We start from the raw sequence: 25,000 nt of genomic DNA, 5'->3' as shown, positions 1-25,000 counted from the left end.
AGCAGAACAACATATGCATATTTCACTCTACCATATGAATGTAACATGAGAACAGCAACTTTTAGAAATTTCAGAAGCCTTGCTGAATCACCCTCCTTCACTGCATCACTGAAGCACATCATGAGAAGACCAAATGTCAGTCGAGCACAGTGATAATTGTGTACCCCATCTTCCTTGTCCGCAAATCCAGCATCTGCATGTTCATCTTGTATGTGATCCTCACTGTCTTCATTCACTGTCTCAGAATCTGCTTGCTGCTCATTCTCATGGTGATGATCTCGCTCATGCCTAAGAGAAAATAAGCCAAACAAAATTTGAGGCACCATTAGGGATGGGTATAGTTTGCAAATCTTGTATCTTAGTACATATAGAGGACCATATCCCAGAAGAGACCACACCACAGAATCCCTTTTTCATAAATTTCATTCATCAGTAGGTGGATACAATATTAATAACAATGGTACATGTAATTCACATTGTGTGCTATAAAGATGTAGCATATGAGTTGACAAATCAGATTCCACCCAGGACACGACAACAAAAATTTATTGCTATCAAAATAATTGTTATTTTCCATATTTGCATAATTTCTTATTTGTTGGGTGTTTGATCCCCTCGCCCTCTCCTTCACGCGTCTCTCTAGGAGCCTGGAAAAGGCTATAAAAGTAACTGCAGGGAATAATGGAGACAGAGAAATGTCCTCTTAGTCTCTCAAACTTTAGTAAGTAATTTCAGCTAAAAAAAATTCCAATGACTTCTAGCATCTGAAAGTAAAACCCAAAATTTGAGATAAGCACCCTGGGTGCTATACTCTACAATTTATCGTATTGGCACATTGTGCAGTTCCAGAAAATATCCATACTCCCCCCATGGAAGGTTTCTGTTTTGCACTCCCCCTCCCCAGGAAATTACAGTTTAGCTTCATACTTTGCTTCTAAAATTTGGGCCTTTAAGACCCCCCTCCTCCTAGGAATTTCCGATGACTTTCCATGGGGTGGGTATGGTTTTTTTTTCTGGAACTCCACATTGCATGAACAATTTTGTTGTACTTGTTTCGTGCTGGCTTTCTTTTGAATGTCTTTCCACATCGGTATCGGCAGATGTAATATCCAAACTCATCAATCTCTTCAGTGGACGCAGGTACCTGCCCATGTTGAGTTCTCTCATGACTAACAAGGCAAAGTTAAAAATTAATATTTTTCTGTCAGTTATATTGGATGTAATTAGTCCTTACTTGCTCCACTGGTTAGTGTTCTTTTTAGGACACACAACCTGATCCATTGGATTTGTCCTGGGTAAATAAATTATTGGTGTTCAATTCCATTCAGATAATATTGGCTGAGACTTTAAGGGTGACACATGCATTCAGGCGTGGAATTATTGCCAAATATCTACTAAGCAATTGCATATTTTTCATTGCATATTGACAAAGGAAACTGGGTCACTCAATGAAATCTATACATACTCTACTCTAATTGAATGATACTTGAAAATCATTCCACAATCCCTGCAAGGATACCCATTTCTCTGATGGGTGTCCAATTCATTTACTCGAGAAACAAATGCATCCATCTCTTCATCGGATGTCTGGGTCAAAACATATGCTTTCAGGAACTCATCTATTTCTCTGTAAAGCCATTCCCGTTTCTTCTCATTGCCCCAGTTCTTCATTTCACAACCAGGTAGTTTTCGAATCACTGGGTTTCCTAGAAAAATAATGATGATCATTAATTTTATGCGTAGATCAACAACAGATATAATTTACAATTCATAGTGGGCTTTCAGTTATGTAGTTTTTCTAGTCTTTATTTTTAATTAATTTCTGACTCACTGGAATAAGTTACTAAATAATTAAACAAGAATGTTTCTACTGATGGATGAAAAGCAATATTAAGATGTTACTTGCAAACTCCAGCACCTGTGTGAGGAGACAGAATCATCAAACGAAAGAAACTCTCTCAGCTTTAGTATTTCACTGTACAAGCATGTGCAATGGGCAACACTGCAGACACTGCCTGCTGGCTCAACTTGATATTTAGATTAAATTAAACCATTTTTTTTTTGGGGGGGGGGGGGGGGGGAGAACCATAAAATAATATGCTGTACATTTTTTCTGGTGACCTTACCTTCAATGTGATCTATCCCAGCAAATTCCATCCATGCTGCTAATATGCTTGCCACAGTTTCAGACTCATGAAAATCGTTGAAAGCATTAAAATCCTTGGATGGACCCTTTTTTGCATTGGAGTTATCACTGCGTGTCATTTCTGCAAATGATGTCCCCATTTCACTGGCGGATTCCTCTTTAAGGAAGATTTTGTTGCTGACCTAAAATTTGTGAAACAAAATATTACCTGCTCAAATGGTAAATTCTGATACATAATGGTTTTTAACACTTAAACAAAACAAAGACGTACTCACCTGACAAGCAAACAGTGTCTGAGAATTAATTTGCTTTCACGGTTTGTACAGAATAAGAAAAATACAAAATTATGTGTTGTAAATGTATAATATATGTGTTATGTTATATGTATGACTTATCCTGTATGAAGGATAATTGCTTGACAATGTACACTGTATGGGAAGTTGAAGTTTGCATCCAACATGATTTACAGATTTCACTTTTTAAAAGCAAAAATTATGTCACACTAATTTATTGTGGTCACAAAATTAACAAAATTTTACAATTTACCTCTTGACTGTTCCTTTAACGTAAACCCATATGGCAATTTAACTAATGGCTGTATAATTACCAATGTATAGATACCCACAAAACATTGGTTCGAAAAAAATAGTGCACTTTTGTGGTCAGGATTCCCATGTTTTCATCAAAATAATTCAAAATTTTGCTGGCCTTCTGAACAAGAACACAACTCTCTAGTCCATGTGGCCATTAAAATTAATTAAATAAATATGCCAAAATATAACTTGTTTGTCCATTTACCTCATACATGCACATTTTGAGATGAAATTCTGAAAATGTGCATTCAAGTCCTTCTAGCCGATCCACCTCAGTCTCACCAAGTTTGTACGTCCACTGGACATTCCTAGCCCTCTCTTCAGTAAGTTGATCCCCATGAACAATGGTCTTGCACAGTACTTGATCGCCATCCAGAGGCACATACTCTTCCTGAAATTTCTTTAACAGCTCTGCCATGTCACCAGACTTGTTGGTATTCAAGAAATCTAACCCAAGAAGGCACTAAAAGTTGAAAACATTTACATGAATTAAAAGGCTTTCAAGGTACTAATCTTTAAAAGCTGTAACTCATAGTAGTGTTAGTCCTCCCAATAGCCTTATAGGTAACCTCTTCCACTAGCATTTAAAGTTGTCTATCCAAACCCACAAACCCAGAGACAAGCCTTAATACAGGGAGACCTTCATTATAGGCAGTAAGGAGTGAAATATTATTATAATTATTGTTCAAAATATACTTGAAAAACAACCACTACTTGAAAAGTTGCTGATAATTACTGAACATATTGAAAAGCGTGATTGTTATAATATTATTGTTCACCTGTTCTGACTTCTGCTTCATTTGTGATGAATACTCGTGTGGAATATGATGAATAACAGCTGAACTGAATTCTTTGTAAGCCACAAGGTATTTGCAAATAACCCTAGACACAAGGATTATCATGCTGGATTTAATTGATGCCTGCTCTTCATGGCTGGGAAGTATTTCGACCATCTGCAAATCTTTCACTTGTTGCTGCGGCTGGGAGTCATTCAAATTGCCATTAGGGTTGACACGATTCTTCACAGCAAAACTGTGAGTCCAATGCAAAGACTTGTTCTGGTGGGTCTTGGATTGATGTCGGGCTTGTACAGCTAAGTCAACATTGTCTGTAACTAATCTGAAAAAGCATTAAAATAAGAAAACAAAGATGGCAATAAATGATAACAACGACAAAGAGATCAAGAAATCCACATTCAGATTGGCAGCCAACACACCAAGTCCACCCCTTTCCCTACCCCTACCCTATAAAGTATAAGTGAAACCTTCCAACAAACTGTAGGCTATGTTACTGCCAGCTACAAAATGCAGGCATGTACTTACTGTAATGTACATACTAGCTCTTTGACCTGCATTTTACCTTGTAATTTTACCACTACATGATCAAACATGTAGAAAATGATGGCCACAAAGGCAATTATCAGAAATTAATGATGTATTTCTTTATCCCATGGGGGGGGGGGGGGGGGTGGGGCATTTTTCAAAATTAGTACCAACCGATCAAACAGTGTCAGGCTTGTGCTACTTTACATGAACAAAAATGATTCGGAACTTCTGGTTCAATTAAACTGACAAGGAAAAAATAAAAACTGTTGCTTAGTTCAAAATACTACTCCCAAAGATCTTTGTGGACTTAACAAATGTCAAGCTTACTGTTATAGTAACCTCAATTGGTATAAAACAATAATTAACACGCACAAATTTAGCACTCTAGAGATATATATATATGTACTTACTTGAAGTGCACAATGTTCTTCTTAATCTCTTGCACTGCACTAGTGAGGTCTTCTTTGGTGAAATGGACTGAATTGCTCTGATCAGCTGTCATGGTATGTAACATTGAGCAACATTCATTATAAATACTTTCGTCAAAGTATTTATAACTCTGAACCAAATCATGGGACAGGTTAACCACATTTGATCCCTGCTCCTTAAGCACTTCCTCGAGAAAATGGACTTGTAGTGTCCTTGATGCTATGTCTTCTCGCCAAGTTGTAACTTTAGTACCTCCTTGAGAAGCTCTTCTTTGCATTCTTATGGCAGATGAATGGGACACTGAAATACCCAGATGGGAGCATCGCTCAAGTGTCATTGCCTTGGCCCCACCATTCAGGAGTAGAAGGCTGGTGCGGTAATGATTCGCACTTAGCAGTTGGTTGCATTGATGCAAGCAAATGGAGGCTGCCATACATACAGAATTGATAAATTTAGACTCTTTCTCGTCAGCAAGAGGAGGCAGACTCTTTACTTTGCCAGGTTTGGAAATGGATCCAATCATCATAAGAAACTTAGGGCATTTCAACAGCAGTTGATGGTATAACGACAGGTGAGAAAACTTACTGATGTCTTGTGGACTTTTCAGTTTCAGTAAGCATTCCTTGTCCTTTGCATACTGCCTTATCTCCTTTTTGATCTCATTTATCAACTCCACAAGCACAAATTCCTTTAAAGTGCAGTCTTTATACAGGGCCTTGACCAGAGCACTATTGTTACCACATACAGCATTTCTAATGATACTTCGGTGACAAGTTTTCTCTATCAGGTATGTATCCACCTTCCCTGTATTTGGATAACCTAAGAACACCTATAACCATAAACAAAAAAGTGTAGTTAGAACTGCATGCATTGTCCACGTCCTTACGCAAACTACAATACAGTAGGTATTGTTTTTGAACTATTTTGAAATACAAGTTTGGTATGTGATATGAAAATGGATAACCATCATATATAATGAGTCTGAGAACAGGTGTGGGAATTTTTATTTTTATTTTTCAGGGATTGTATAACAAAGCAGCACAACACCACTGAAAATTCCCCTGAAACGACTATACCAGGTTTCGGTTCAGAAAACACTTTAACAAGCTTCTGAATCCCCACTGTAGTCTGAGCACTGGACATTGATAACATTTCTCAGTTCAGGCAGTATGAATTTATAAATGAAGATTACCTTTAATTATATCGTGTTAATTTTTATCAACTCAATAAGTTCCCCTCTTCACTACCACATTGAAGGAAATTCTGACCACTTGAGAAATAGCAATAGTACATGCTTTTTGAATTTCCTAGTAGAATTAAGCTTATAGACAATATCACAGACAACACTTAAGCAAAAAAAAATAAATAAATAATAATAATAATAATAATAATAATAATAATAATAAATAAATATATACACAATTTTAATTTGTAATTAACCGGGGCCACAAACAAAAAAATTGTTGTTAATGTATTTCCTAAAACTAATTTTAAATACAATCAATGTCTGGGCTAAGCGTAATAACCAAAATCTCAAGACGATTGAAACTGAAAATATCAAAGCGATCAATATATGACTTACATGTACGCGTATCTTAGATGATTATTGAACAAGCTAGTCTCACCTTCATAACTGTTTGTCCTGAATTCGGACCCGTAGCAGAGTCTAGATTCATCGCCGAATTAATTTGGTCTTCTAGAGAAGAAACTCTAACGACCGGAGCTTGATTTTCGCTGCTGAGATTGAGCGACCGTCGAGGGCTTCTCGAAGTACCACTCGGCGCTAACAGCTCTCTTGTCCTCTTCGCGGAGGGTGAAATTCCCGTTGGGGAGTTGCTGGAAAGTCGCTTTGCTGAGACAGTGACGAAACCTGCGTTCGATTTTCCGGTTAGCTTTTTAAACGTGCCATAAATTCTGGTCAGTGTCCTCGCACAAGTGAGGCAACTGACGCTGGAAAGCTCTTCGTTTCGTAAAAGCTTGTGACCAAGCGAAGGCACAACATCTGCCAACACTAAAGTCTCTTCGCTCGATAAAGTCGCGTTAATAAGTTCCTTATTCCGAACAGCGTTGAACAAGGACACCCGGGGAACTTTCGTTCCCAGACACGTCAAATTTTTTTGGCAAAATCTACAGGATTTTGAGGGATGGAATCCCAAACCCGGAGAACCTTTTGGTGTCCGCGACATCGAAACGATGTATGGACAACCGCGCGAACTCGAGAAATCGCGCGAGTAATCGAAACCCGTGACAATGACAAGTATGACATTTTGACATGTTGACACATTTTGGAAAAAGTGGGCGGCATGAGGTTTTTAAGAAAATGATTACAGGCTCCTCTTCTTTCCTTTTCTCTCCCCCAGTCCCCCTCGTTTTCGTCCCCTCGCCCTTTCCTTCGCGCGTCTCTCTAGGAGCCTGGAACAGGCTAACGCCATGGTTAATCGTTTCCTCGCGCTTTTATTTAATGGGCGTGGAACTCGGTTTATAAAGCTAGAGTATTCTAGGAAAAATTGCCCATTTCTGAAAGACATTCAAACCTGAGGGCCTTTCAGGGAATTACCCATATTCTAGAATTATTAAGCTTTCAAAAAATGTGGGATTTACTGTGGTTTTTGTAAAAACAGCGAGAGCTAGCAGCACGTGCGCACCACGGTCTGGTGCATGGGGTGGCAGATGCAGAAAATCCAGAAAGAGGGGCCGAAGAATCTCTGCCGAAAGCACAAGCCTCTCTTGTCAATTTCAAAAATTCCCCCCGCTTCCCCTACCACGTCTCTTTTTAAATAATAATAATAATAATAATAATAATAATAATAATAATAATAATAATAATAATAATAATAATAATAATAATAATAATAATAATAATAATAAAACTTTAAATTATACCGCCGAGCACAATTCCCCTCAATGACAATTTAAGTACCCAGGGTACCGTAGAAAGTGTTCGCACTTCCCCGTACCGCTTCCCTGGGTAGTAATGCGATACCCTTCAAGTTGCATAAGATGACCTTTACCTTTCTTTTCCGTCATAATTTCCTGTTGTTGAACACGTCGAAGCTCTCGGTTGCAACGAAATTATTATTTTAACAGTTTCAAAGAGGAAAAGCAGCCATGAACTGCCATTTGGCGACGTTTTTGGTGACTCTAGCCTTGTTTTCTCAAACCCAAGGATTTTGTGGTAAGTGAAAGGCAGTTTTTACAGATATATACCTGATATATCGGTCAGTGAAAACACTGGCCAATGACCCTACGTAGAAACAAAATGTTTAGGAAGATCTGAAGTGGCAATTCCAAACAAAACGCTGATTGCTTAAGTTTATCGTTTAAATGTTTTTACTGTGAGGTCAGTTTTCTTTTCTTATGTGTAAAAATACAGCATCCTTTCTCATTATAAAACCGTCATTTACTTGCCCGGAGGCATAATATGGAATTCTTTCCTCTCTACATGGGGTCAAAATTTTAACTTGAACTGTTTGGGTTTCAGTGAGGCGGCTGATTTCAGTCACTGAAACCCAAACAACTAATTAAGTATTTCAATAACTGAAACAAATTCGATGCAAATTATTTTTCCGTGTGAGCTTTCCTACAGCTTTTAGAGCTTAAATTGTATGCTGGGATTATGCTGCCCGGGACTGGGGCGCACGTGTGATTACATAATCTAAGATCAGTTTACACCCGGACCTTTTTTATAAGAGCGTCGAGGCTGAGATTAACCAAAATTTTAAGAACGTATTAAGAACATTCCTCAGGCTAGGAGTCGATTAAGAACGTTTTTATTTTGCTAATCTGTATATAAAATCAAGGTAACAAATGTAAATTAACCAAAACACTGTACTTAAGGGTATGTTTTGTATAACATAAACAATGGTGGCATACATCTCGGTTTCTCATAATCAGCAGTTCTTGATCCCATATCTCAACAGGCAATGCACTTTGATAGGTTTCCTGCATTGATTTACTGAAATACATGTAGTGTATACCATCTTAAGAACGTTGTTAGCCTCAAATCGCGAAAAAATATAAGAACGTTCAGCATCAGCTCCAAAATTAGACGTTCTTATAAAACAAAACAGAGTGTACCGTAGAACCCCGGTAAAAACTCGAACTCGGATAACTCGAACTAAGTCCCGTTCCCCCTGGATTTGATCCTACTTATCAGTCACTTTTACTCGGATAACTCGAACTCGGATAACCCAAATTCCTCGCTAACCCGAACTAAATTTTGTTTTCTTTGATTACCCCGATAACTCGAATTCTGGTTCTTGCAACTCACCACTGATGTCATCCCATTAGCTCCTCCTGTCATGTTATCGGTAAAAAACACTGGAATTGACACCTCTAAAGCAATTTCATTTTAATCAGTGCAACAGATCACGTCATTTCCGATCTTTTTAGTCAAACTCTGGTCAAACCGCTGCGCTGCCTGTTTAGCTCACATAGAAAACAACAACAACAACAACAAAAAAAAACCCCGTGCTACAGTGAATGAAAACATGTATACCTTGGAACGCCTATGAAAATACAGTATACCTGTATTTGAACTGTTTTAGCTAAGACGTTCTCGAGTACCTGAGTACAAGTTCATAATGTTCACATCTCAAGGCGTTCCAATTCTTTCTGTAAAATGTTGACAAAGGCCCCGTTCAGACTAGGTGCCGGTTCCCGGTTCCTGGGAGCTTTTTGTCGGTGCCCGAGCAAAAATCTGGGCACCGTGCCCGGGCACGTTTACTGACAGTGCTGTAAAACGCGCAAAAAAAAAAAAGGGTTTCTACGGCTCGGAATGGCAAAAAAAAACACCACGCGTGACTCAATCAACATTTCCTTGAAACTTTATTTCAACATAAAGGTTAAAAGGCGACTTTAAATATCGCTACTCAGTAAAAATTTCAACCGATCGTGTCGCGAGAATATAAAGTCTCAAGTTGCAAACAGTCATTACACCACACAAACAGAGGGTGGTCAGCCTGTGGTGGGAACAGGATTTTGTCAGTTCCCACGTTTTTTCCCCATGCTTCCCCACGATACAGCAACTGGCAAAACGAATGAGAACACGATTGCTCCTTGGGCACCAAGGAGTCTGAACAACGTCCTTTTTAGTAGTCTGAACAGGGCCAACGTCTTTTTGACCCGAAAGCCTCAGCTTACATGGGACTTAACAGTTTCTGATGAGAGTAAGTATAATTTGCCCTGGGGTACGGGTGTATACTGAAGTGCTGATAATCAATAAACTATAAATTATTTACATGAAAAGTCGAATTTTCGATCTATCCCGATAACTCGAAAGCCCGCTAACTCGAACCGTTTTTTGTCTCCCTTCAGAGTTCGAGTTACCGGGGTTCTACAGTACGTGAAATAATCATAATAGACAATCAAATACTGATGTTACCAAGTGTATATTAAAGAGAGATAGACTTCGATCGTGATCGAGAGCGAACCTTGTAGCCTGTGAGAAGATAGATTAAAAACTGTGAAACCTAGTGACTTGCTGTGGATACTAAATCCTGCGGCCGGAGAATTCCAGAAAAATGCTACCTGATGCTATAAATGCCGGTTTTTAAAATTTAACCAGTGTGTTCTCGTTAAAAAGCGTTTTTAAGTCAAGTTTGAAAGCAGGACAAAACGAATTTAATACAGGAACTGACAATGTTCAGCTTGATTAGTAAATATGCCTGCCAGCAGGGCGGATAGATGTCCTCCCCGCTGGCAGCAATCATACCCTCCGGGAGGTTAGTATAAAGTCTGCTTGATTGTGTTGCATGACACGAGGACGGAATTTCCCGCAGAGGTCAAATTTTCGGACATTTCTATCGGCCGATGAAAAATAAGAACGCTGATTAGAACGAATATGTTAATTATCGCACAAGTACAAAGGTTAATCTCCAGCTTAATACCACTTTTGACAGAAAAGGTAATCCTTTCATATATCTTCCATAGAAAATGGTACCACTTTCACACACCCTACCCTTTTCTGTACTTCGGCTCGTGAAATCGCTGCCCTTTTACCTGACTTCCATTTTGAGAGGAAGCCTCCCGAAAAAAAAAAACCGTTGTAGCATTATTGAACTAAAAATACAGTTGACTCCTGATAACTCGAACCCTTGCTAACTGGAACCGAACCTCGCGCTTACTCGATAGGTATTATTTATAAGTCTAGTTTTTGCCTCCCCAAAACCTCCTTACGTTCCTTGTACTATAGTCTAGTTTACCCTTACTTAATTTATTGTGTTTCTGTGTGGGGATCGACGTATCAGTCTAATTTAAATCGGATTATTGTTCTGCAAAAGAAGATAATTAGAATAATATCAAAAGTTTCTTTTGATGCTCATACCGGTGTTCTTTTTAAAGAACAGGAGATTTTAAAATTCTCTGACATTTATTTATACCAAATAGGTAAATTTATGTATCTTTTTAAAAGAAGCTTACTTCCAAATTATTTTCGTGATATGTTTACTCTTGCAAGTCAAATACATTCTTATAAAACAAGAAATTCCAACCTTTTCTATATACCTTATTGTCGAACTAATCTTCGAAAATTCTCAATTCGGTTTCAAGGTCCTTCGTTTTTCAACTCGCTAAGTCGTGAAATTCAAAACAGTGAAACTATCAGTTTGTTTGGCAAAAGACTTAAAAAATTCCTTCTATCTAAGTTAAATTGACTCTTTGTTGAGCTACACACCTTTTCTTTACCTTTTCTTTTTTTTCTTCCTTTCCTTTTTTTTTTTTTTTTTTTTTTTTTTTTTTTTTTTTTTTTTCTTCTTTAAAAAAAAAAAATTTAATTGGAAATTTCAATCAGTACCCTTAACTTCTATGGTTTATCCAATAGTTCTAGGAAGCCTATAGTTAATAAGCCCCCGGCTTCTATATAGGCTTCCTAGCCTTTAACACATTTAATATTGTAAATAGTCAAGTATGAATATTGTAATAGTAAGAATATTGTGTGTCGTCTATAATGTATTTATGTTGTATTTTTTTGTTAATGGCAAATAAATTGAATTGAATTGAATTGAATAAGCTCTCGGGGAAGAGGAGGGGCGGGGAGGGGAGAACAAAAGAAAATAGAAACAACAGCTGAAATTCCATTATTCCACGGTTGAAAGCTAGTCGTGCGTTCAGCATCAAAACTAATAGCCTGCGTAGCAGTCGTTTCCGTTTCCTTCAAGCCTAGCGGGGTAAGCGCGCAAGGGCGTTGGGCAAAAAGGAACAAAAAAGTAGGAGCGGGGGGGGGGGGGGGAAGGGGAGGGAAGGGACTTTTTTTTTGCTCTTTTTTGCCCAATGCCCTCACGCGCTTACCCCGCTAGGCTTGAAGGAAACGGAAACGACTGCTACGCAGGCTACAAAACTAACGACAAACTGTCTGAAATTGTCGGGTTTGTGGGAGAAAACCTTAATATACTTAATAATATGTAACGTAAGTTGTTTCTGTAACCGATGGATCAGTGGTTAAGTGAAATAAAATGAAATATTTTTTTAACCATCCAAAAAGTATGTGTGTATGTTGGGAGGGGGGAACAGCTCCAGCCCCTCCCCCACCGCGGCCCCTGATGGTCGCATGCTACGTTCTCGAATTTCCACGTGGCATTTCTTAATTCGCGCGCGCATGTCTCACTCCGCCGCGTGCTCACAAAACGCATGTGGGGCTTGTGTTACTCTTTGCCATGTCCGGAGGCAAAGTTTTAGTTGCGGAGTAGCCTGTAATCGGGGAGGGGGAAGGGGAGCGAGAAAAAGTGAGAGAAGAAAGGGGGAACTTTCTCTTGCTCCCCCTCCCCTCCCCTAATGCGCCTGCTACCCAGGCTAACTGCGGAGCTGCGAAATCGTGCGGTTGAGGGTCCAACCTTAACCCCCTTTGGAGTTCCTCTTCGCGGGTGTTTTCCACATTAATGTTTTTCTTTGCGCGAACAATAACGCCAACTTTCTGTCATAGGTTCAAGACTGCTGCAGACGAGTCTCGCCCGCTCGGCCTTCAGAGCGGCTGAATGGCTTAGAAACCAACAAGAAGAAAATTGTACTTACTGGGATGGGCACGTGAATGCAAATGCATTGCTCTCCTTGAGGTTGATTGGGGACACTGTTGATCACGAAGCCCAGCACCTGAGTGAAGAGATAATCGAGAATGATCTCGGCTCCATTCCTGGAGGTCGTGTCGGTCTATACATCCTGGGCGTCATGGCTACTTGTCGAGACCCGAAAAACTTTTACGAGATCAACTTGCTCCGATCCCTGCATACCAAGCTTGGCAAATACCCTCAGTCAGGGTTTGACCATCCTCATCAGTACAGTCTTGCTGTTATGGCGCTGTGCAGCAGTGGAGCGAATATCGGAAAGAGGTTCGCTTATTTGAGGAACATCATTGACAGAATTACAAAAGAGTTAGCTACAGTGAACGATACCGATAGCGATACGTTAGCTATGCAGGTGTTGGCTTTGTCGTGTGTCAAGACGTCCATGAAAAGAAAAGAGGCGAAGCCACTGAGGAAGAAGGCAGAAGTTGCCATTCACTCGGCGACTAGCGAACTTCTGAAGCGTCAAATGAATGACAGCACTTTTGGAGAAAACGAGGTCACAGCAGCTCTGGCTTCTCAGGTCAGTAGAGGTGGTAGTGGTGGGCACAGCCTCGTTCCCAGGCCTCGTTGCACTTATCGAACGAGCCGAGCTCCCCCTCCGAGGCTTGGGACCTAACTCGGTAAAGTGTGACGTCACATTCGAGCGGAAGTCAAGGCGGACTTGGCACGAGGCTTTAAACCGCAGTCAAACGTAAAATTAAGAAAATGCCGTTAATAGATCTTTATCACACGGCGGTCGTGTTGAGTCTCAGGAGAATAAAAAGCTTTGGTTTTCCACGGCAAGCTTCGCACCGAATTCGCGTCTGGCCGAGGTTTGCCTACCCTGGGTATCAGAGGTTTTCTCTCGCGCGCGGCGAGGACACTTTTTCGGCACTTGACCGAAACCGCGCATGAAAAGTTTGTGACACCCAGGGTAAGGCTTGCCGCGCGAAAAAAAAAGCTTTTTATTTCCCCGAGACCTCAACATGGCCGCCGAGTGATAAGGGTCTATGATAGGTCTCAAAGCAGATAAGTTTTTTTGTGAGTCTGCGAGTTAACTGAATCATTTTATGAGATCAGTCTCCACATACTTCACGTTAATAAAAAACAAAAAACAAAAAAAAAAAAACTAAAAACTTTCTTAGTAAATCTGTTAAAATAATTTAGTAAACTCACAGCCTCACAAAAAACTTATCATCATTGAGCTCTCAAAGTAAAAACCTTATCTTTAACAGAGTTTTCTAATATTTCAAGTTTGGCTGCGGTCAAGACGAAGCTGGGGTGGGCGCACTGCCCTGGGCCATGGCAGGAGCGCTTTTCCATTTGTATGAAAGAAACCAGTCATTCCAGTGGGAAATAAAATCTCGTCTAAATCTGACCATTCAAGGACCCTCTTCAAGTAATTTTTTTTTTTCGGAAAAAGTTACAAACAAAATTTACCACTTTTTTGAATCGAAATTTTGGAATAACGCTAAAAGCAGACTATTTCGTCAAAGTTCAGCATCTGGCTGGCCAAACGAAAGAAACGCCAAAATCAACTTTAGGTCGCTTTAATTGCTCTGATGCAGAATAGAGCTTCTTATCGAGAATCATTTCCGGGCTATAGAGGGTTATACGAAGTCCGGTAAATTAACAATCGCGGAGGGGATGGAACAGGATGCTTCCTTTCCCTGCGCCCTCCCCACGCACTTCGCGCGTGCGCACGTGATTCCCCTTTCTAGCGATTCGAGCGAGAATCGATTACGAATGCTCCACTTCAATCGCCAAATTCACACCTGTTACCACAATATTTTTTTTTTTGTTGAGTAAGATATGTGATGGAGGAAGTTCGAAGGAACCTTTCCTGAAAGCGGCAACCTTATCTATTTTGATTTGGGCTTATCCCCGCGAAACGAAAACAAACGATGGGAATTTTAAAAATGCCGCCATTTCGCCGTAAGATTACTCACGCGTGACGAGCATGCGCACTCATTTTTTCGCTGTGTCCTTTCTGGCACCTGCCACGCAGGCTACCTTCGGCCCTTGTCCGACTTGAATTTAACTACATTTTCTTATATTTTTCTGTATCCAGGCTCTGCTAGCAGCTGGAGTCAATAGAACTAAGTGCACCAAAACCATGCAGTGGCTGCAGTCTCGTCAGAACTCTGACGGGTCATTTGTTAACCTGATGACTACAATCCACGTGCTGCCAAGTTTGATCGGAGCTCTTCCATATGATGTGAAACATATAGACTGCCCCAAGAACATTACAGGTAACAATTGCTGCGTAAAGTATCCTCTCATTTTCAAGATCACTCAAGTTCAAATAAAGATTACTTACGTAGTACTTCCACAAAATCTTGAATCAGCAAAAGTAACCGATCAACAAGAAACAGAAAGAAGGCTCAGTCAGCTTTCATTCGTCATCAGAACCACCTTGTACAGCATAATAAACAGCACCAGAAGAAAGTACTGTTCAGTAGCTTTCATATGAATGGTTGCACTTAAGGATCCCATCCACAGACTCAAAACGTAGAACCACCTTGTACAGCATAATAAACAGCACCACAAGAAAGAACTGCTCAAGAGCTTTCGTTTGAATGGTCACAAGTTTGGATTTGGTTAGATTCAATTGTAAAAGCTAGAACCACGTCGTACAGCGTAGTAATCGAAACTCCAGCAAAGAGCCTCACAGTAGCTTTCATTTGAATGGTCACATACCCCACATAACTGTTTAAAGGTCTAGTTTAACTGGTTGACATCGATCGCTATTTTGTATTCTTTGTTTGCAGATTCCGTAGGAGAAAATAAGAAGGTAAGACAACTTTTGATACTGTAAAGAAAATCCAGACAAATTCTTAGGCTTCAAGGGACATGAGCTGTTTGAACATTTTATAGTTCTCTGGGTTTGAAGGACAGTATTCGCCTCGCTTACCTTGGGAGCTTTCCATTGAGCAGAACTGGCTGCCCAGAGCGTTCACTTCATAAACGGAATGTACAAATTTGAAGGATAAGTTCTGCTAGTCCTTTCTTCAAAATAGCACGTACCAGTTCCGAAGTGATTATTTTTCAAGATTTTGCAGCACCATATTCGATTTACAGACTGGCCGATCAGTTCCAGCAAATGGAAAGCACTCCTAGTTTCCATGTGACATTGCCAAACAATGCTAAATAGAGCGGTTTTCAATTGAGTGTCGAAAGTAATTTCGCGTTTGCTTTGGTTTTGCATTACTACGCTCTGTGATTGGTTAACAAACTCCCGCCACTTTCTCAACCAATGGGAATCCAAACCAAAACCAATCGTGTTTTGGCCGCACGCGTTTTCCCGCGCTTGGCGCCAGTTACATGTATTTGCTTCGAAGTCTGGTTGGCTCATTGTGTTGTTTACATCTGTTGCGATTGGCCAGAGTAATTACTTTGGTTTTGGTTTTACCACACTCAATTGGAAACTGCTCTATCCTATTACAGTTCATTACATTTGATTTTGGAAAGGATGGCCAACAAATCAGACTTGCCATCCCGATGAACTGTCGTTTAACCTTCTTGTTGTCCCTAGAGTTTATATTTCTTTGCATTCATCATTTGTGGCGATGTTTTCTTGGTGCGATGAGATAAAAAAGCAAAACTTAAAGATAGCTGTTTGCCATATTTCAGCGAATACGATCTATTTATCTGAATACCGTCCCTTTAAATCAGAGTTTTGAAAGAAGAGTTAGTTCGAAGACTCTACATAGGGTGAATGGCTACTTACTAAGCTTTTCTAAATGCTTCGAGGGTATTCTCTAACTTTTACGTTTGTTTGTATCTTTTGCGCCATCAAAAACCAAAATCTTTAGATCATGATGTTGAATCCAAGGGCACAGGTTTTTCGGTCGTCAGTTTAGTATTTGATGTCATTTGAAATTTTATACATTGTGCTTAAGCGAGATTGTTTGCGGCGAGAGGCTAGGGTTTCCCATTCTTTTTACAGATGTTAGTCGTCTGCTTATGTCTTCGTATCTAGCCAAGGTGTAAAGCTCCAATTTTGGTATTTTACTGATTTCGAGGAAATTGTTGGGTTATTTCTGTGTAGAAACATAAGGTGGACTACCGTATTTACTCGAATAAGCGCCGCGGCGCTTATTTAATTTTTCGTGTCTCCTGTGCGGCGCTTATTCGAGGGCGGCGCTTATTCGGGGGCGGCGCTTATTCGAGTAAATACGGTATTCAGCGATGCAAACTGTTTAAAGATCTTTTGTCTTTTTTACTGGAATTCCATAGATGATAACTGTTTGCGTCGAGCTGGATATTGAAGGGAAGAAGAAGTCCTCCAAAGAAGCGAACCTCAACATCGTTCCCAAAAAGATTCCTCCCCGCATGTGCGTGGAAGTTGTGAATGGCACAAACGCGCATGACATCCTTAAAGTGGCAGCTGACCGACACCCCTGTTACAACTTCACCGTTCTCCACACCTCGTACGGCCGCATGATAAAATCCATCTGCGGTACCGAACAGAAGCCAGCGGAGAAGTTGTACTGGATGATTCACATCAATGAAAAAACTGCGCCGGTTGGAATCGATGATCTGCGGCCTCAACATGGTTCAACATTGCGTTTCCATTACAAAAAAATGAACTGGGGTTAGTTTGGTAATGGCACATCAACGCTACTTTGCGCAAAGTTAATGTTTCGTATTGGAATGTTGAATTAAAGTAGACAGTAATTTGTACTCTTATTTTGGTTAGCATAGTTCGCAAGCAATTATAACAAAATGGAACGTTTGTCTCGGTGAAATTTAATTTTGTTTTCGCGTCGTAAATTATACAAATGCATAGTTTCTTTTTTAGCCTTGAACAGTAATATCATAGTAATGTTGGACAATATAAAAGAGATGTAACCGGACATGACTAATTAAAAAGAAAACTCTGTGAGAATTGCTTATCTATTATTTACACCTTTACATATTTAATAAGTAAATCTGGAAAAAAATTCAGCATTTTTTGAGTCTGACACAAATTTACAGCTCCGACAGTCCCAAGTCCTTAATCCAAAAGAACAAAAATCTTACTTCTGACTTGCTTCTGGTGATCTCTGTTCGTTCAAATGTTCATTACAAATTAATACACCACGTGACAGCCGACTCCTGCCCGGTATCGTGGCTTGTCACGCAAACGCTTTTGTGTCATGCGCAATTTATCACAGGAGTTCTCACAGGAGATGTAATTGCGTGATTGCATAATTGAAGAATTCTCATTGGTTGGTCAGTCATTGCAGTGCATAACCATAGACTTAGGATTCCTGTACCGCTGGATCCATTGGGAATTAAATTATTCAAATGCTGTCCTCCGCCTCGGAGCAAACTACGAAAACAAAGAAAAAACTAATTTGCACTGTACACTTCTAAAAAACGCGTTTCCTTAAATGTCCTGCGGTTTTTTGCAATCTTTCATTAGATCTTCTGCAATTATCAACTACAGAACATCTGAAACGCGCCCACAGCGCGATAGTACTGCGGAGCTAAAACCGTACCGCGGTCGTATTGCAGCCTTAGTGCCCGCATCGCGGTCAAATTCGCGTTCGTAGTGCAGTTCTATTGCAGTTGCAGTTAGGCAAGGCTTGCTGTAGTGTATTGAGGGCGTACCATACAACTCTCTCTTAGAATGCATTGTGACACTGCAGCCAGCTGTCATAGTACTTTCATATTCTTTTAAGTAAGATTGCATGGCGTATGCGTCATATCACAGCAGAGAACACCCTCGCAATCAAACACGAAGACGAATATGCTAGCAGAAGACGGAAGATAAGCTTTGACAATGCCGAATCTACTACACACAGTATAACAGAGTATGGCGAGTGGAAGCGCAATAATGCACAGTTCACCTACCCTTGCTTGTGGTCCTCTTGCTCTCATGAAATCCGCTTCCTGTCTGAGCATTTGACTATAAGCATCTTTTTCTCGTCTGAAAAGACGGTGGAATAGAAAATCATGGATTAATCAAAGATTTCTTTTGAAACAGTTACAGCCCTTTTAGCCCGCAAGAGCAGCCACTCTCTTAGGATCTTTTTCGGTGGGTGGAACAAGGGTCGAAAAATCGAATGCTCTCGCATGCTACAACCCTCGTTCCTTTCGAATAAAGTAGCAGTATTGTTTGCCTTTTCAACAGCAGTCTTACCTCTCTCTTTCGAGTTCCTCTCTTTCAAGTTGCTGTACTTCTTTCGCCTTTTCTCTGCGTGAAGTTATCTGTTAAGAATAGAAATGGAAATTCAGTTAAATAATAACCGAAGGTTACTTATAGACCGCCATCTCCCTTCAGTAAACGCCTCCCTGAAATGTCGTTTGAATCAGTTCTCAGTCAAAAGCTGTATTTTTCACCTACGGATACAGCCGTGTCATATCGCGCAACTTGCGGTGTCTTTCTCGGACTAGAAGGCGGTCTGTTTAGATTGTACTGCTAGTTTTCACACAGCTAAATTTCCTATTTAACGCGAAAAATGGCGGAAGGCAAGGGCGGAGCAAAATTTGCAGGTTAATCTTGGGGGAGGGGATGTTGAATACTGATTCTCCTGACTGTTCTTTAGATATTTCTTTTTGTACTGGTTAACAGAATCTGCTGAAACATCAGCATTTTTCATCCTTTTTTGGATCATTCCCATTATTCTCATAAGCTGGAACTTTAAACAAGCAAGATTATGACAAGGAGAAATTTGATGCTGGTCATGTTTGGTCTGGATTCCTACCTGTGTCTGAATCTCCTCTTCCCTTTCTTTCCGTTTTCTCTCCTCCTCTGCCTTTTCCCTCGCTGTCATTCGCTGTACTTCCTCCAGTTCTCTAAGCAGCTCTTCTCGACTCTCAATCGACTCTTCCTGTCGTCGTCTATTTTCTTCCATTTTGTCATCCAGTTGCCTCTTACGGACGTCAAGAACCTGGCAACAATAAAAAACATCTTTCTTTAACGTCACGATGTTACGATGTTACATCTAATTAACAATTATTCCATGAGCGCGAGTGGAATAATTGATTAAAGACAATAAAAAAATATTGCTACGTCTTGCTGATTTCCCTTTGCAAGTACAACCAGAAAACGGTTTAATGGTCGCTATTTCTCGGGCATGGTATAATGGCTCATATACCATGGCCGCTAAGCCAATCAAAACCCTGGAACTGCATTATCCGATGATCACGTTTTTAATAATCTTAGTTGTAAGCTTCCTTAGTGTCTCCTTCCTCCCTCTCAATGCTTTGAAAGAGGTGCGTTTTCTGCACATTAAAACGTTTGCGGTGGGAGGGGGGCGGGGAACAGTCAATTCTGGTAAGCAGTATCAACATTTAGGTCTTACTGCTATCAAGTAATGTCAACGAAAGACGATTTTGACAAAGCCTTGGGCGAAGAGGAAGACCCATGCAAGATAAATAATTGGCCATAAAGCGTTGATTGTGAAAAGAACACTAAACAGTATGATAACCAATGTGGACCGTTATATTTAATCTGTGGGTATATTCGGAGTTTTTCCTGTTATAAATTGACTGCTCGATACACGTGATCAAAATATACTCGTCATGACTTCCTAACAGATGACGGTGGAGTAAATAAGGAAGAAAATGTTGGATCATATATTACTAGAGGGTGACCACTCAGTAGAGGATTCCTAGCCAGAATAACAAGGGTTTCCTTGGGGGGGGGGGGGGGGTTACCTCAGCCATGAGTCTTTCTCGTGCCAGTCTCTCTCGTTCCCATTCTGCTTCTCTCTTGGTCCACATCCGCGCTGCTTCATCTCTGCAAGGAGTAAAATGACACGAAAGGCGAGTCGTAAATTAGCTCAACGCCAACTGCGCGCCTCGTTGGCTGCGTTCGTATACAACACAATTGGGTCCACAATTGCCAAGCTCTTTTCAGAATAAACCCCGGAGATGGTATATGTACAGATGATATTGTGTTAAGTTGTAGTGTATACCTGTATAGCATGTCTAACTCTGCCTCCCGCTGTTGCTCCAACTTCAGCTGATCAGCAACAACCTTTGAAAGGAAGGAAAGCACTATTAACACTCAATAATGAGCAAATTTTTAGCTACAAATAAGAAATTGGGCATCAAAAAAGGCATATCTCTCATAATTAAAAAAAAAAAAATAGATGAACTTTCAACATAGTTTTGGGGGCGACCTACACCGTTTGCAACGTCTTACATGGTTGGTCGAGGGGAGAAAAGAACGAATAACAGAACAATGTTCCCAACCTTAAAAAACAATGCAGCTGCAGGTTATCAGGGTCCAGTGAAAATAGAGCTTTTGAAAGGTACAGGTCTACTGGAAATGATGAGAATGATTCCTAGAAAGAACAGATTATCATCATATAAACTGACCTGTCTCATGTACTCTGCATCAGCTCTGGCTTTCTCTCGTCGAGATGTCTCCAATGCTTTATCTTGATCTTTCTACCAATATCAACAAAGGCAAGAAACCAGACACCGAATCAGCGATTATTTTTCAACAGTTTTTCTTCTTAAATCACAACAAATAAAAACCTGTTACATACTTGATAAATGCAAAGCAGGCTTACCTTTTTAGCCAGCGCTTCTAAAATCTTTAAATCCAGTTCCTAATTGACACATAATACATCGTATTTAGTACAAAGCATACTAATCAAAAGGTATTCCAATAATGTCCAAGTATTTCTGGTAATTTCCTAAAGGTTTCTGATTACTGTCGATCGCGCAAGCGATTTCCCGATTATTTCCTAAAAAACTCTGAAGATTTGCAAAGTTTGCTGAAGATTGTTAAAGGAGATCCAAAGATACTTTTAATTGCTTACAAAGCATTTTCGGTTCATTCATCGAGTACATGTAGGTCTGTGATACAGTAACTGGCAGGAATACAAGACACCGGCGATTTAATTTGTTCACAGTTCCGTGAAGATTGCAGCTGTAAGAGTTCTCTCCGTAGGGAAATCCTTACCACCGTTAACAGAGAGGATATCATGCAATCACTTGCGGACACTCATTCCTTACCAGTGCCTCTTGAATTTCTTTACTTTTCCTCTTCATTTGAGCTTTATGTTGACGGATTAGGACCCGACTGAGAGAAAATATATATATACACATTAGAAATCACATTTAAGGACAGTATAATAATCAAATCAGACCTTTTCTGGATGAAATTACGGGGCGACCTGCACCATTTGCTACGTACTTCATGGTTGGTCGAGAGAGAAACAATGCTCCCAACCCCCAAAAAACAATGCAATTGCAGGTTATTAGGCAGGGGCACCGAATGGGAGTTTTCTCTCTGATCCTTTGAAACGCTATTTTAGGCTATCTGGAGTGCCTTTAAAGCTCTGTAGATTCATTTGAAGTTGCGCTATAATATTTTTATCTGTTCGGTCATTCTAGGGGAACTTGAGTCTTTTCGAAATTACCAGGGCATTTTTGTCCATTTCCCAAAAAACGTAGGTCTTATTTCCTTTCCGAAAATCTTAGCTAACCTTTTTTCGGTACCCGAAACGACATTTTTATCAATCCGAAAACACTAGGCCTTAAATTTCCCATATCACGAAAGTTCGAGGCGAAAATTATTTTTAGAAAATTGTAGGGGATTAAGGGCCTTCCGAACAGATAATTTACCGAAACTATCCGTTGGGTGCCCCTGATTAGGGTCCAGTGAAAATAGAGCTTTTGAAGGGTGCAGATCTACTGGAAATGGAACATAATATTTAGTTGGGAGGGGTGGGGGGGGGAGGGAAGGGGAGGGAGGGATACCACAGACAATGTAGAGAAGCACAACTGAATCAGAGAAAACCCATATTGTAAGCACTCATCGAAACACAGCCACAGTCCGCTTACCCAAACTCACGCTTTCTTCTTGCTTCATCTAGAAGTCTTCTTTGTTCCTCCTAAATTAAGAACAAGCATGAGTCAAATCACTCTGCAGTGCTTTTGTAATTTTCGACTGTAAATGACATGAGGTGGTTTGAAACTAATACTGTTTACATTGTCATTTATCAAACAATATAATCACTGATGTGAATTCTGACCTATCAACTACTTGCTGCTAATCTTGACTGCAAATGTTGATTGATGTCAGTTGTTGTTCACAAAGCATTAAAGCAAGTGGAAATTGAAAAACAACGAAGTGACGCATTTTAATACCAAGACAACTTGGATCACAGATTCATGAGAGTGTTTGCTGCTTATTATGAACAATACTCTTAGAAAAATGACGAACCTCACAAGTAACTCTTTACAGACTATGATAAATCCCTCTTTTATCACATGGATAATCTTGGTCAAACGGTAAAACATGAGAGCATGGGCAAAAATTGCCTGCTGCAGGTGACTTTCACGAATGTGTTCATGTTTTACTTCTGGCTTGACAAGCTCTCAGAGAAAAGGTAGACTCTGATCAAAGTGGGGAAGGGGTGGGGGGGGGGGGGGGAGCAGGGATGGCACCGTTGTGAGAGCACTCGCCTCCCACCAATGTGGCCCGGGTTTGATTCCTGGACTCGACAACATAATTTGGGTTGAGTATGTTGCTGGTTCTTGTCCTTGCTCCAAGAGGTTTTTCTCCGGGTATTCTGGTTTTCCCCTCTCCTCAAAAACCAACACTTCTAAATTCCAATTCAATCTGGAAATAGTACCCAATTAGTGCTCTGTACGAAATAAATAGACGCTTAAATAAGCGATTTTTTTATTTATCTAAAGGCTTAACTGTTCATGTATAATGTACTCCTCTAAGGGTTACACCCAAAAAAACTAGTGTTCGTTGTGTTCCAGTGACTAGACAAAACAAAATTTTAAGATAAATTTACAGAGCAAATACTCACAGCTTCTTCAAGTTTCCGTTGTTCTCTGAGAAGATCTTCTTGCTCTTGTTTCAGCATAAGAGCCTGCAATAAATATAGTTCTTGAAATACTTGCAAAGAAAAATTAATTCATCAAAATACAAATTGGTCCCAACAAAGAGTTCAACATGTTTCAGTGTTCCACAGAGAAGACAACTCTGTCCTTTACCCAGGTACGTTGTCGTTTTAATGTAAATCTATGTATTTTATTCACACTTATTTAAAAGATCTGCAAATGTCTGTTTAACAAATTGACAGCAGTTTTCTTTGTTGTGGACTCTTGCAGACCATAAAATGACAGATCATAAAATGTTCAAAACTCAAGTGGAACTTGAGTTTCACGTGGTTTCACTGCCAAGTTTTGAACATTTATGACATAATTTTTGGGTCTATAAGAGTATAGACCATATAAAACTGCCGTCGATTTATTTTTTACAACATTTTTTTTTATCTAACATGAAAATGTACAACTGGAATTGGCTTTATTTTCCGTTGAGAAAGCATGCATTACAACTGATGTCATTTTTATTGTCTGTACTCTTCTAGACAATAACTATGAGCCAATTAGCATGTGAGAATTTTGACAGTTATTGTAAGGAACACATTATTTTTATTCATGTTTCTGGCCTAGCTATGACACTGAGTCTTAGAAGTATATTGAAAACTTTGCTGTACCTCCTCTTCTCTCATCTTAAGTTCTTCCATTTGCTGTCTCAGATCTTCAGCAAGATCTTCTTTTTCCCTGGTAATCAAAAATAGGACAAAATTAATCCAGGATGTGAAGTAAAACAGATCAATTTTGGACATTTGATTTCATTGTGTTCACTTTTTAAATGTAGATTATTGGTTGGTTGACCATTTGAAAAACATATGGGACAAAGCAAAAGTCTGAGTCCATAATAAAGGCTGAACCCATGACATTCTGCAGACAACACTGAGCTACTCAGAGAGTAAATTATGGCATAAAATGCTTTGTTTATAGTGGAGGTGAGCTTAGTTATACTCAAGCTACAGTATAGAAGCTAGTTTTCAGGCACTCCACTCAAATGATGGGAACCAAAAAAGTCCCAACTGGCAGACTAGTTGACTATTTATACAAGCACAGCCAAGGAGTCGAACTCAGGGACAACAAGAACAACTCCAGCAGGCAGCTAGAACAGGAAGAACCAGTCCAATGCCCTAATCGCTCAGCCATATCACCATTATTTTAAATGTCCAAGTTCACTTTTCAGCCCAGCCCACTTGTTCAGATTTTTCAGCATGTTTGGTTGGACTGAAAGTTCCAGCCTGGTTAGCTCAAATCGGGCTGAAACTTTCTTCATGTACTGACTGCAAACTCTTTTCTAAGAGGCCTTGATTTGTTAAAGGGGAAGTCTCACGGGGGTTTTGACCTCTTTGGTTAAAACTGGTGAAATAAGACCTTCATATAGCTACAAAACAATTTTAGAACAACAGCAGTGATCAACTCAATTCTTGAAAAGAACTGGTGATCTGTTCTAGCGCATTTTGAAAACAAAAATGGCAGCGAGAACTTGAAAAACGTCAGCCTAACATTTTTCAAATTTCAATCCACTCCGACTTACTCTGTCTCTGGCCAAAGGCACCAATCAACAGTTTTATTGCACTAGGGTGATAATTTATAACAAAACTAGACAATTATTTTATGTTTCTGTTGACAGAT

General features: G+C 39.9%; 3 protein-coding genes across 3 annotated transcripts in view; 1 reads left to right on the top strand and 2 right to left on the bottom strand.

Moving 5' to 3' along the window:
* The window catches only part of LOC146476517 (uncharacterized), a 7,566-nt gene extending 736 nt beyond the window's left edge, over window positions 1-6,830 (bottom strand). The window contains exons 1-8 of the mRNA XM_085114292.1: window positions 6,119-6,830; window positions 4,475-5,322; window positions 3,519-3,858; window positions 2,945-3,202; window positions 2,127-2,328; window positions 1,466-1,706; window positions 1,050-1,169; window positions 1-288 (exon numbers count right to left, since the gene is read on the bottom strand). The exon at window positions 1-288 is cut by the window's left edge and continues 736 nt beyond it. Coding sequence (XP_084970418.1) covers window positions 1-288; window positions 1,050-1,169; window positions 1,466-1,706; window positions 2,127-2,328; window positions 2,945-3,202; window positions 3,519-3,858; window positions 4,475-5,322; window positions 6,119-6,679 — 2,858 coding nt within the window. The 5' untranslated portion in view covers window positions 6,680-6,830. The remainder of the gene's footprint in view (window positions 289-1,049; window positions 1,170-1,465; window positions 1,707-2,126; window positions 2,329-2,944; window positions 3,203-3,518; window positions 3,859-4,474; window positions 5,323-6,118) is intronic.
* A 677-nt stretch (window positions 6,831-7,507) lies between these two features.
* LOC146476516 (cobalamin binding intrinsic factor-like) lies at window positions 7,508-17,420 on the top strand. Its single transcript, XM_085114389.1, has 5 exons — window positions 7,508-7,668; window positions 12,412-13,070; window positions 14,601-14,781; window positions 15,301-15,323; window positions 16,769-17,420. Exons 1-5 carry the CDS (start codon window positions 7,602-7,604, stop codon window positions 17,129-17,131), a joined length of 1,293 nt encoding a protein of 430 aa, XP_084970515.1. The 5' UTR covers window positions 7,508-7,601; the 3' UTR covers window positions 17,132-17,420.
* LOC146476515 (trichoplein keratin filament-binding protein-like) overlaps window positions 17,263-25,000 on the bottom strand; it is an 18,449-nt gene continuing 10,711 nt past the window's right edge. The window contains exons 9-20 of the mRNA XM_085114388.1: window positions 23,995-24,061; window positions 23,302-23,364; window positions 22,322-22,371; window positions 21,491-21,557; window positions 21,043-21,081; window positions 20,846-20,917; window positions 20,440-20,501; window positions 20,180-20,261; window positions 19,225-19,410; window positions 18,660-18,727; window positions 18,371-18,446; window positions 17,263-17,846 (exon numbers count right to left, since the gene is read on the bottom strand). Of these exons, the coding sequence (XP_084970514.1) occupies window positions 17,814-17,846; window positions 18,371-18,446; window positions 18,660-18,727; window positions 19,225-19,410; window positions 20,180-20,261; window positions 20,440-20,501; window positions 20,846-20,917; window positions 21,043-21,081; window positions 21,491-21,557; window positions 22,322-22,371; window positions 23,302-23,364; window positions 23,995-24,061 (865 nt within the window). The 3' untranslated portion in view covers window positions 17,263-17,813. The remainder of the gene's footprint in view (window positions 17,847-18,370; window positions 18,447-18,659; window positions 18,728-19,224; window positions 19,411-20,179; window positions 20,262-20,439; window positions 20,502-20,845; window positions 20,918-21,042; window positions 21,082-21,490; window positions 21,558-22,321; window positions 22,372-23,301; window positions 23,365-23,994; window positions 24,062-25,000) is intronic.

Source organism: Pavona decussata, unplaced genomic scaffold, assembly GCF_977016875.1.
Source record: "Pavona decussata unplaced genomic scaffold, jaPavDecu1.1 SCAFFOLD_76, whole genome shotgun sequence".
Lineage (NCBI taxonomy): Eukaryota > Metazoa > Cnidaria > Anthozoa > Scleractinia > Agariciidae > Pavona > Pavona decussata.
This window is presented reverse-complemented; position numbering and strand designations above follow the sequence as displayed.

Excerpts from the sequence above, each read along its gene's own strand:
- LOC146476516 (XM_085114389.1), top strand. The coding sequence starts at position 7,602 with ATGAACTGCCATTTGGCGACGTTTTTGGTGACTCTAGCCTTGTTTTCT. Across the intron at positions 7,669-12,411 it reads TCAAACCCAAGGATTTTGTG|GTTCAAGACTGCTGCAGACG; the intron begins GTAAGTGAAAGG and ends TTTCTGTCATAG. Across the intron at positions 13,071-14,600 it reads CAGCAGCTCTGGCTTCTCAG|GCTCTGCTAGCAGCTGGAGT; the intron begins GTCAGTAGAGGT and ends TTCTGTATCCAG.